The 13,731-nt window shown below is 33.4% G+C and overlaps 1 protein-coding gene across 1 annotated transcript; it reads left to right on the top strand.

The window, feature by feature from the left end:
* The first annotated feature begins 2,036 nt into the window (after positions 1–2,036).
* LOC130815202 (uncharacterized) lies at positions 2,037–3,204 on the top strand. The gene is made up of 2 exons (XM_057681584.1): positions 2,037–2,819; positions 2,912–3,204. The coding sequence occupies exons 1-2, from the start codon at positions 2,459–2,461 to the stop codon at positions 3,142–3,144; spliced, it is 594 nt and encodes a 197-aa protein (XP_057537567.1). The 5' UTR covers positions 2,037–2,458; the 3' UTR covers positions 3,145–3,204.
* The last annotated feature ends 10,527 nt before the right edge of the window (positions 3,205–13,731 follow it).

Genomic DNA, 13,731 nt, shown 5'->3' with positions numbered 1-13,731 from the left:
AGTATCTTCTTTGGGACATTTTTATGTCCAAGAAGGGAATATTTGTAAACCATGTTAAAATCAAGGTTGTTCGTAATTGGGCCACGTTAAGAAAATTTACGGAGGTGAGGAGTTTCTTAGGATTAGCCAGGTATTACAGAAGATTTGATAATGAATTTTCCCGCATTGCCCGACCTATGATTTCTTTGAAGAAGAAGGAGAAAAATTTGAGTGGACAAATGAGTGCAAACAAGCTTTTAAAATCTTGAACGAATTCTTAACATATGCACCTATCTTAACCTTACCTAAACTCTCGCAAGATTATTTCATTAATAGTATTGCTTTAGAGAAGGGTTTGGGATGTGTACTTATAACATCCGTTTAAACTCGATCGTTGTAAACAAACTTTAAAGGGTTGACTCTAGTCTAGAAAAGTTGTTAGCCATCTCATAACTACGTAAGGATTTCAAAGCTCTCTTGTGGATCAAGTTCCATTAGCTTGAATAGTTAAAAGAAAACGAAAAGATATGGTTTTTTTTTTGTTGTTTTAGCTGAAGCAAAATAAAATAATATTTTAGTTAAACCAAATACAACTTGAGAACTTGCCATCAAGACTCTTAAAAACCAAATTAATTTCTCAAAAGGAAGGGACGTCTACTGACATGTCTTATAATCTATGTGGATGGTATGATAATTGATTGGGACTTTGCTTCCTTCAATAGTAATACCGCAAGTGCACGGCGTATATGTCGGCAAGTACGGGTCGAATCCACAGGGAATGGGGTGTATATCAAGGGATAGTTGGTTCAACAATGTATATATAGATGTTTGTTGGTGTAATTAACAAAAACAAGCAAATAAAGACTAAAGCTAAAACAAAGTATAAAACAAGTAAAGATGCTAATTAACCAAGAGCATAAGATCAAAGGCAATACAAACACATCAAAAGGTAATATGATGATGAAGAGGCAAAGGTTAGGCTTTCTCACCAAAGTAGTGTTTACTAATCTTCAACCTAAGGTCATAGATATGGGTTATGGGGAAGAACGCATCTTGGATACTAATGTTTTCTCTCGAGCAACAAAAGCTTCCTAAAACATACTCAACTACCTATTCTCATATAGCTAAGCATATTTTAAGACATGGTGCACACATTTATCATTTCCAATCAAAACATCTACCTATTTTCAAGCATAGACTATCATTAGAAATCGACTCTCGCTCTCAACCCAATGACACTACAATAATAGCAAAATCCATCTCAAACCATAAACAACACAACCAAGCCAAAGGTAAAGAAAGCAATTTAAACTACATACATGATGATAATACCTAGCCTAAGCCAAATTGAACTACTCACTCATATTGAAATTGAACATAACTAAAGACATTGAATTCATGATAAATAACAACAAAATTAAAAGCAATAAAATGTAAACAATAGGAATTACTAGCTTGGAATTCAATCCAAAGAAGAAAATCAATTGAAGTCTAAAGAATGCCAATGATAAACTCCATAAGCTCCAATTGCAATACAAATGTTTGATGAAATGCTTCAATACATTGACTTAATCTCAATTAAATGAATATATCAAATGATCTTCAATAATGAACTAATCAAAAGCTTGAACCTTCTAATAAGTGTTTGAATAGAAATTGCAACTAAGAGTACAAGAATGAATCAAGGAAAATACATAAAGGAAGATTAAAACTAACTAATGAAAGCTTAAAATTCAGAACATGAGTTGTAGAAGAAATGGATGATTTGCTTGAGCCTTCTTCTTCTCTATTTATAGGAGGGAGGACAAGTGGTGGGTAGTGGCTTCATGATTTCTCCACCACCCTGTGTGTGAGATAGGCAGGGACTTAGGCATGGCCACGGGGCGGGTTACCCGGAACAGAACCGGTGCCGAACCGCTTGGAACCGGATTCGGAACCGGAACCGTTTGCGACAGGTTCCGAACCGCCCCGAACCGCGAAACTGTGAAACCGCCGGAAAAAAAGTTGCCGGAACCGTGAAACCGCCGGAAAAAACCGTCGTGAACCGGGTAAAAAAACCCGCGGTTTGGAACCGGAACCGGTCCAACGGTTCCATGGAACCGGTTCTGGAACCGGAACCGGAACCGGTCCGGTTGAACCGGCTCAACGGTTCCGTGGAACCGGAACCGGGACCGGTCCGGTTGAACCGGCCCACCGGTTCCATGGAACCGGTTCGCCAAAAGTTACCGTTTATGACCGTTGAACTAGCCGTTGCATTTTTCATTATAAATACTCATCAATTTCAATCATTTTCATTCACAACTCATCTCTTCTCCTACTCTCTCTACTTACTCTCTCTACTTAATTCTTTAATTACGCAATTATTCTCTTAATTAAATAATTAGTCTTTTAATTATTTCTTAATTTAGTTAGTTACATAATTAATTATTTATTTATTTCTTAATTCTATATTTCTATTATTACTTCAATATTATCAATCATGTCTTCATTTTTGAAAAAAGCCACAAAAAAAGTTACTAAAGTGGCAAAATCATTGGGAGGTTCCAGTTCGTCCAAAAGAAAGGCCACTTCTACTCCGTCGGTATCAACAACACCTTCCATTAGTAATTATAATTATGAACATAATTATCCGGAAGGGTACGACCCGGAGTTACATAATTATGCAGAAGAAATGGAAAGAGAAATACAAATTGATGAAGAAGAAGAACAAGAAGAGGAACCAACGACCCCAATTGGGATAAATATATCTCGACAGTCATCAACAAGATCACATGAAGAACAAGGAGAACAACAACAACAAAGACAAGCTCGTGGTAAACGAGTCAATTTCCAAACTATCGGTTAGTTTTATAATTTTATTCTTCAAATTAATTAAACTTTAAATTATTTATTTATTTAATTATAGTTTTATAATTTTAAATTATTTATTTAGATGAAGATGAACCAGTAAGACAACCTTTTCCGGCAATGCCACCTCCTAGTGGTAGAGCTGTTTCACATGTGTGGTCGTATTTCACAAAAGAACCAACCGAGAATCCAGATATTTTCTTTTGCACTTGTCAAATTTGTGAAAGTCAAGGAGTAAAGCCCTTAGTTTCATACAGTTTCGCCAGAGGTAAATACTTTTTAAGTTTTTTATACATACTGACATACATAATACATTGATACATTATATATTCATATTTTATAAACATTTATTTATTGTGTTTTGTGAATACGTGTTAGGTGGTGGTACGGGATCTTTTAACAAACATTTGACAAAGAAGCATGGAATCACAAAAGAAACTCATGCAGCAAGCGGGAGCGGGACCACAAGTGGAAGCCGATAGACACAATGGGACATTCCCATCACAGGTATGCCTTTTAGATACAATCGTAATGACATGATTGATGAATTTTCTAGGTATGTAGTTTGTGATGAATTGCCTTTTAACCACGGTGAAAGTAGGGCATACGAGCGTCTCAATAGAAAAACTTTGCAACCACAATATAGAGCAATCCCTAGGAGCACTCTTAAAAGACGCACAATTAAATTATACGAATCAATGCGCTATGAATTAGTTGAAATGTTTAAATCGTTTAATGGTTGGGGTAGCATAACAACTGACATTTGGTCTGCTCCCCCACATTTAGAACCTTATATGTGTGTAACAGCACACTGGATAGATCGAAATTGGATTATGCAAAAAAGAATAATTGCTTTTGAGACAATGCCAGAAAGACATACCGGTGAAAACATAAAATATAGATTAGTAGAGATATGTAGAGAATGGAACTTATTAGATAAAATATTTTGTTGTTCAACTGATAATGCAACCGCGAACATTAAATGTATAGAACTTTTGTTTAACGAACCTGCTTTTAGTTTAATCCTTGGGGGTAGCTTATTACACATACGTTGTTGTGCGCATATAATTAACTTATCTTGCCAAGCAGGCATAAAACAATTAAGTGATTTATTAGAACCAATTAGGGATATAGTGAAATGGCTTAGGATCGGAAAGATAAAAAGACGATATAAACAATTATGTGACCAATACCAACTTAAAAAAGTATATTGGTCATTAGATACTCCTACACGTTGGGGCTCAACCAACGATTTATTAAGAAAGGCGATTTCTTATCGCCCAGTAATAACACAACTATATAGTGAGTGTACAGATAGTTTCATAGCTGATGACACTTGGGAATTAGCTATAGGTGTACATAACATATTAGAAGCGTATGACCACGCGACTAAGATTTTTTCTTATGTTTATGAACCGAACGTTCACTTAGTAATAAGTGAATGTATTACTATTTTTTATCATCTCCTTAAATATACACATGAAGATACTAACCCAAAATTGAGGCCGATTCTTGCAGATATGATGGAAAAATGGCAAGCATATTTTACCGATTTTCCTTATATTTATGGAATCGCAACCATTTTGGACCCACGTTTTAAAACTGAGGTCCTTACTAAAGTAATAGGATTTTATTACCAATCGTTAGATCGCCCGTCTACTGATGTACATAATTATGTAGGAACATGTAAAAAATATTTAGCAGAACTCTATGATTTTTACGCTAGTGTATATAACCCGAAACGCGATATGTCTAGGCGTGCTAGCGTTTCGGCACGTCCCTCTTACTATAATTCGGTAATAGCTAACATAATGACTCAAGATGATAGTTTTGTAGGATCATCTTCTTCTTCCTCGACCTCATATTTAGAACTAGATAGTTATCTTAAACACCACTTTGAAATAGACCAAAGTATCTATGATATTTTGGAGTGGTGGAAAGAAAAATCTGTTAAATTTCCCATTTTATCGAGAATTGCAAAGGATATCCTTGCAATTCCCGCGTCAACAATTGCGTCGGAGTCTGCTTTTAGTGCATGTAGAAGAGTTTTGGACGAAAAGCGATCTCGTCTTGCTCCACATAGTATTCAAATATGTGTTTGCAAGAAAGATTGGGATCAAGCGGAGATTCGAACACAAGGACTAAGGAATGATGATGATCAAGACGACGATGATGATCCATGGATGATGATGGATACATCTGCATCATCGTCAGGAGGAGAGTCAGCGGAAGCATCTAATCAACCACATGATGATGACGAAGACGAATAGGATCAATCCGACAAACGACAACGATAAATCAACATTCAACAACTATAAATAAAAGGTATGACAAAGAAATACGTGGGCTTTGATTCATTCGGGATACGTAGGCAGCTTAGTATTCATTTGGGTACTAGGTTCAAGTCCATTTTCTCCCTCTTTTTTTATTAATCATCTTTATCGACATTATCATTGATTCGTTTCTTATTAATTTATTTTTTTCATTCTTTTTAGTAAATATTTCAATAACGATGACAACTTGACATGCAATGAATTTTGCTAATAATCAAGTAATCATCAAAGGTACGTCCGCGATATTATAGTATTTTTTTATTATATAAATATTTAAAGAAAAAATAAAAATGGAACCGATGGTCCGACCCGTCCGTCCCGTGAGTTGGAACCGCCGGAACCGCCTCATGAACCGCCAAGGAACCGTTTGGAACCGCCCGGAACCGGAACCGGAACCGGAACCGTTCGCGACAGGTTCCAAATGGAACCGGAACCGGATGGAACCGGAACGGAACCGGACCAACCCGGACCGTGGCCATGCCCAGGCAGGGTATAGATGGGTAGCAAATAGGGGTGGTGGAGCAGTAGAGTATGAGAGGCATAAGAAATGGGTGGGTAGCCAATCAGCAGCTTTTAAAAGCGTAATTATTTCTGACCGCCCAAATCCGCTCGACTTGTCCGCTCAACCGAGCAAGCTCGCTCGACCCATTGAACATGTTTCTGTAGACATTCTAAAGCTACTGGAAGTGAATAGTACTTTCGCTTGACCCGAGCCAACATCGCTCGACCGGGTCGAGCGACCTTCAGGATGGTCCTACTCAGCTTCTATCTCTAATACAAGTCTTTTTTATGTTCGAGCAAGCTTGGCTCGACCCAGTTTTGGCCGAGTGGGCTTAGAAAGGTCTACTTTAGCTCTTTTTGGCCTTATTTCCTTGACTTAGGTCATCAAGGCTTTGATTACTTGAGCTTTTGGAGTTAAGTGAGTATTGTATGCGCCAAATGTACTTGGTTTGTGATTAGTTTTGTTGAATATTACCTAAAATGCACAAAGACACCAAAACACCTATCCAAGCGTAAAATCCCAAATGAAGCAAGCATAGTTATGCAAAATCCCAATACAATAAAGCCAAATAATGGGGATAAAATATGAATAAAATGCAGTTAACAATAATTATTGGAAGTGATAATAAAGAGATGGAAAAATGTGAAAGGAAGATTGTTTAAAGAATTCAAAATGAAAGGTCTAAGAAGGTTGAAATATTTCCTAGGAATAGAAGTGTTGACATCCAAAGCTAGGATATTTATTTCTGAAAGGAAGTATGTGCTTAACCTATTAGTTGAAACTGGGATGATTGATTGCACAACAGCAGAAACCCCAATTATTGTAAACCATGGTCTTCAGATAAACAAAGGTGCAAAATTAGCGAATAAAGAACAATATTAGAGACTAGTTGGCAAGCTAATTACTTAGCTCATACTAGAACAGACATTGCTTATGCAGTTGGAGTGATAATCCAATTCATGCACAATCCTCAAGAAGATCATATAAATGCAGCTTTTCGAATTGTGAGGTACTTAAAAGCCTTTGGGGATTGGAGTTCTGTTCAAGAAAGAAACAAATATGGAGATAAAGGCATATACCAATGCAGATTAGGCAAGAAATCTTAATGATTTAAAATCCACTTCCGGATACTTCACCACGGTCAGCGGAAATCTCGTTACTTGGAGAAGTAAGAAACAGAAAGTTGTAGCTCTTTCAAGTGCTGAAGCAGAATTTTGAGGAATTGCTTGAGGGATATGTGAAGTTCTATGGCTAAGAAGATTGCTCATGGAGATAGAATTTCCACCAAAGGAAACTTGCAAGCTCATGTATGATAACATCGCAGCTATAAGCATCTCAAAAAATCCAGTGCAACATGATCGAATAAGACATCTAAAAATTGACAAACAATTCATCAAAGAGAAACTAGAAGCAAGAATCATCTGTCTACCTTTCTTTCGGTCCAAAGATCAATTAGTGGACATCTTGACAAAAGCATTGGCAAGTAAACCCTTCTCAAAAGCATTGGCAAGTAAAGCATAGGAGATCCTACGACTCAACTTGAGGGGGAGTGTAGGAAATAATTTTGCTAATTATAGAATAAATGCAGAATATTTGTAAATATAGAAACAAGCTTAAATTAGGCTAAATTAGAATAATTACAAGAATGTAAATACAGCAAATAATTGCATTATATATTAGACCTTTTTTGTACACATTGATTCATTCAAAAATAGAGACATAAAAACCCTAATTTTTCTCTAAAACTTATGTTTCAATTGTTTTCTGTATTGATGTTATATATATCGAATTTGGTTAAATGATTATAGATAATGCTAAATTATATTTTATACAGAAAAATTTCTATCTTGGTAGGCGTGTTATACGGCCATGACCCATGGGTGTCAGGATTTAACGTTTAGATCGTCTTCAATCCCGATGCAATTTTAAAATTCACTAAACGCCTAAAATATTTAAGAATAGTAGACGGTCGCTAAAAACTACAAAACTCGGTACCTAAGGTAAATGATACCTTTCAAACGCGTTGGCGAAGTCTAATTTTCTATTTAGACAACCAAAACCGTCATATGTGGGGGTTGAAGTTACTAGTCGTTTTTGGTTTTTAATTGTGTATGGATTTAGTAGTTAGACATTTTTGCAATGATGTGGGAAGTTGTGTGATTTCCTATCAAGTCAAATGGTAGTGGTTATACACAACCTAATATGTGGTTTATTGGATGTTTGATTGTTGTTAGGATCTCAATTTGTAAGGCGTTACTTGTGTGCCTTTACTAAACTATGATTGTTGTTTGTGTGCAATGCTATTAAGGTACGTACACGCTTGGACGTGATTATGAATAAGCCTTGGATGTCATTTGTACATATGGAAATGTTAAGAATTATGTTGGTTATAACTAACAAGATTCGCATAAGGACTTAGATACACAATAGGGTTGTGGAAAGGATACTCTTTATAAGGCGTAATTTTGGATAAAATACCCAATACGATAATTTTGGTTCCTATGGCAGGGTCCTAAAAAGACCACCATGGGATATGCATACTTTACCTATGACCTAAACAGAACAGGCAACATCATAGGAAGAAAGTTACCTTAGGACTAGCTCTCCTACGTGTATTACTTCAAATTACATAATGCTTTGATGATCTAAAAATAATGGGCAACGTTATGGCCAGAGATTTGAAAATTGGAAAGATATGTTAATTATAAAAGAAATTCTACAGCCTTTGTGTGTTAGGTTGATTATGATCTTAAACCACTGGTTTGTTTTGCATTTGACTATTGTCTCTTACATATATCTTATGCCTATATTGATGTTGTTCGTTGATGACTAGCAGAATGTTTTTAGTTGGGAACTTGGGACTAAAGTGGACCTCTTAGTACACCAAACTATTTTAGTTGCACTTTAGAATAATTCTTATCAATTTATTTTCCTTTGACTTGGTTTATTTTGAGTATGTTTTGGTGAGGCATATAACGTTCTCAAGATGTAATAAATTTTAATAGATGGTAGACTTTAACTATCTTTTTTGTTGTTGTTTATACTTTAATATTGCCTTTAGTTATAACTATATTGACGTAACAAAACCTGTATAAGGGTAGAACGACTCTTTATTGACATATATAGTTTAAGTTTTCACTCAATGATCTATTTCAAGCTCTTAGATCTTAAGTACATATTTAAGTATCCGAGCCATTTTTTAGAACTGTTACTGAGAATCATTCACTCTCACTGTAGCATATTAGCCTAAAGCTTAGCACCACTTATTTTTGCAAATAATGATGATGAGACATCAAAGATATAGTGGAGAAGCATTCACTCTCACCGTAGCATATCAGCCCAAAATCTTACATTCATAGTTGCATCACATGTGTAGAATATGTACTTTTTAATTGTAATGCTAATATATCATTCAAAAGAGATCAACCAATTGTTCAACATGCTAAGTGTTGGTCGGAAAAGAATAACAAACTTGGTAAATATGCTTAATATTGATTAACGAGAGTATAAAAAAAATATCCCATATTTATTTGTTTGAAAATTTGATTTTAAAAGTACGTACTTTCTATCTTTCTCTTTAAAAGGTTTTAACTTTGATTTATCTTTAAGGTGTTTTAATTGTAAACTGAATTTTCCTTTTAAAAACTTTTTTACTGTGCAATAATCTGGGTTAAAGTGAACCGAATATTCACATGTAAATATGAATCTCGGGAGAAATTTAAGTTTGGGCCTTTAAAAAACTAGGATCGACAATGTTCTAGCTAGTGACAATAAAATGAGTAAATAAAAACGGAAAATAAAAATAAAATCAGCGAAAGTCTTAAAGTTTACACCTTGAGCCTATGGGCCTCTTCAAAACCAAATTTAGTTCAAAATAAAAACGTACTTGCTAAATTAAATAATAAAGTTCGAACGATAAAATAATATAAACTCATGTGCGACAGTCAGCTCATTTACAGGTTCTAACGTTTGAATCCTCACACAATGTATTATACATGTTACATACAAGCAATGAATTTATCCAAGCAAGCAAAGGCTCTAATAGTTAAGATGTCATATTTGACCTTCTAATTCCCAACTAGGGATGACAATAGGTATTGGACCCGACCCAGATCCGTGGATCCGTATCCGTTTTCAAGGATCTAGATCTTAAAAAATGGACCCGTCGGATCCGGATCCGTTTAAATTTCACGGGTCCGAATTTGGATCTGAGAAAAATACCCAAACCTGGACCCGCGGATCTAGAGGACCCATTTTATTTTTTTATATATTAAATATATATAATTTTACTAAGTTGCTATTCCGATTTCCCTAACACACTGAGTTACTGACTTACTGTACTACTCCTATTCCCATTTATGTAGATTTATGTTGAGTTTAGAATTTTGACAAATTGTGAAGATTGGATGACTAAGACATGAATGATCAACTTTTGTTTATTATATTAAGTTATTTTGAATGAAAGATTATGTATCGGCTATATTTATTTATGTAACAAACAACTTTAATGTGTTCGTTGGATATTTTGAAGACAATTTTAAGTTGTATAATGTTTTTTTGGTTGATCGATTGTGAAATTATATATATTATTATCATTAGTCTATAAGTATAGTATTATTGCAATCTCAACACCATTCAAAAATACAAAAAAAAAAAACAAGTCAGACCCATTTTGGACCCGGATAAATAATAAAAAATCATGAACATTACTTCTTTAGCAAATTGAAATTTTGCTAAAGAATTATAAATGGTTATAAATAAATATCCACACATAACTTTTCTAACAAATTAAGATTTGATAAAGAGTTAGGTTTTCATAAAAAAAACTTTATCAATCTAAATGTATGAACACAACCCTTCTAATAATTAAATTTTGTTAAAAGGTTATATATTCATGAAAAACTAAACATGAATATAAATCATAAGAAACTATATAAAATTAACACATGAATATAATTCTTCTAACAAATTAACTTTTGTTATATAATTATAAATCATAAGAAACTACATAAAATTAACACACGAATATAATTCTTCTAACAAATTAAATTTTGTTAAAGAATTACAATCATAAGAAGCTATATAAAATTAACACATGAATATAATTCTTCTAATAAATTAAATTTTCTTAAAGAATAATAATCTTATGAAGCTATATAAAATTAACACATGAATATAATGCTTCTAAGAAATTAAATTTTGTTAAAGAATTATAATCATAAGAAACTATATAAAATTAACACATGAATATAATTCTTCTAACAAATTAAATTTTGTTAAAGATACAAACTAAATATAATGCTTATGAACAAGATTCTTTTAACAAATTAAAATTTTGTAAAAGAATCAAAGACTTACAATTTTCAAGTATTAAAGATTGAATTCCACAATTAAATACCCAAGACAACACTCAAAGATTTTTCTCACTTTTCCCTAAATGACAAAAATATTGGAGCAAATACTGAAGGAATTTTTCTAATTTTTGATGCAATTCAAATGAATTTTAGACCCTTCAAAACCTTAATTAATCATACTTAAATCCTTCCTTAATTGCCTAGCTTAATGTCCTCTTAATTGGCATTTAGGGAGGAGTTTCAAAACCCTCTCCAAATCCTCCCCATAAACGGCAACCTTAGGCGTATTTTTTTTATTTTTTTAAATTAATTACTTTGTTGTTCGGGTTTGTTGTTAGGCGCAAAAGTTGTTACGCGATAAACTTATTATCGCGACGAAACGCGCGCACAACCAGAAGTATACTCGAAATAATTATTTAATATATTTAATCGACTAATTATTTATTATTAATTTACTTTTTTAATCGATAATTTAATAGGGTGTTACATACTGTTAACCTAGCCAATAGGTCATTCTTGAACTTTTTAATTTTTTTAGAATTTATTTTAATTTTATGATTAAAATATCATTAAATATAACATATGCTTCCTTTCACTTCCTTCTTTCTTGATCCTCCATTAAAATTGTTGATTCTTGATCTTTCATTAAAATTGTTGGTGACTCAAAATCTTTTTCTTTCACTTTTTCTCTTTCCATCAAAAATGATGAATTTGCAAAATAGAATTCCATTAAAATGATTAATTTATGAAATAAATAATTGTTTTTCATTCACTTTTTTTCTGATTGAGACATTATCACAAAAATTATATTAAATAATTATTGTAATGGAAAAGAAAAGAAAATTGAGATAGATTTTTAAAATTCCCAAATAAATCATTAAAAATTATTATGAAGGTAAAATTTATGAGCTTTTAAATAAAAAATTGAGATGAGTTTGTGGCTACATTTCTGAGAATTTTTAAGTGGGTTGAAATTATAAACTAGTATATGATTTTAATTTATTTTGTATTGATTTGAATGCTTACAATTTAATCAAATGCACAAATGGTGAAGAAATGGTGAAAAGTAGAGCTGTTTATGGGCAGATTACCCCCAAGCTCGACCCACCTGACTCGAAAAATGAGCCGGCTTGGACAACATTTTAAAAAAAAATTTAAAATCAAGACTGGTAATACCTGCCCGCCAAGATAAGTGGGCGGATAGCGACACCAAAAAAATACCCGCGGGTATACCCGCCCGTCTGCTTAATTTAATATATATTCATTATTAAATAATCTTTCTATTCTTTTTTATGTATCTCTATGTAGGAAATTCTTCACATGTGAGACAAGATCCCACATCGATAAAATTGTGGGTTGTTGACTTGCATATATATTGGATGAGCTAACCTTCCTACTACCATATGGTTTTGGGAAACAATGAACCTCACCGAGTGTATGCATAAGTCAACGCTCTTAATCACGGCCTAATATGGTATCAGAGCCGAAGGTGGTTCCTGGTATGATGTGGCTCACATGTGAGGGGGAGTGTTGGAAATACTTCACATGTGAGACAAAATCTCACATCAATAAAATAGTGGGTTGTTGACTTGCATATATATTGGATGAGCTAACCTTCTTATTACTATATGGTTTTGGGAAACAATGAACCTCACAAAATGTATGTGCAAGTCAACGTTCTTGATCGTGGCCTGACACTCTACTCTACTTATCTACTGTCTGCATTATCCATTAAAAAATAATTATTCAGCTTAGTTTAATACTACTATTAGTACTCTAGTTTATTCATCTTATGTCTACATTACTCCGTAATAAGATGATGATAGTCGATGATCACATTGCTTTGGTTGGATCATCCAACATAATGTTTATATTTATGTAATTTGAGTATTTTGAGACTTTTTATGTATTTAGAGTATTTTGGACAATGTATTATATTATTTTAATTGTTATCAAGACTTTACTTTATAATTTTTTAATTTTTATATAAGAAATGTCTACTTATCCGCAGGTCCCGCTCGGTAAGACAAGAGACATGCTGCGACAAAAAATTGGTCCGCAAATGCGGGCGGACTTTTGAATATTTGAGCCCACGGGTAGATTTTAAGGATAACTGATCCGGTACCCACCTAAACCCTCCTATGAACAACTCTAGAAAAAAGAAAGAAAGTAAGATTGAAGTAGTGGGATGATTAAAACGGTGATAAAACCATGATTGAGGGGAAGAAATCAAATAAAGAAATGAAAGAGATGAAGAAAGATTAAAATGCTGAAGATGCCATAGTTGAGGGAAGAAATCTGACGAAGAAATAAAAGAGATGAAGATGTAACCGATCATTTCAAATTACTAAATTAGAACATCTTTTAGTTAAAAGTTGATACTTAACTTTTAACGGACAAATAAAAGTTGAAATTTTTTTTTGAAGTAAAAATTGAAATTTTTAAGGGGGTGTTTAGCATGTGGGATTTGAGAAAGGAAATGGATCTTTGTCTTAAAAAAAGGTTCAAATCCTTATTTGTCTAAAGGGAATGAGAATAGAAAATGAGACTAAAAAAGGGTTAAAGTCCCTAAGAAAAATATCTTGAGATAGAATGAATATTTTGGTTGAGACTTTTATTTTTATCTTCTTCTTTCGAGTTCCTCACATACCAGACAAAGAATAAGAAAGTCTTATCATTAAATCAAACATTTTTTTTATACACCTAAAATTGACAA

The sequence above is a fragment of the Amaranthus tricolor genome, chromosome 6 (assembly GCF_026212465.1).
Source record: "Amaranthus tricolor cultivar Red isolate AtriRed21 chromosome 6, ASM2621246v1, whole genome shotgun sequence".
NCBI lineage: Eukaryota > Viridiplantae > Streptophyta > Magnoliopsida > Caryophyllales > Amaranthaceae > Amaranthus > Amaranthus tricolor.
This window is presented reverse-complemented; position numbering and strand designations above follow the sequence as displayed.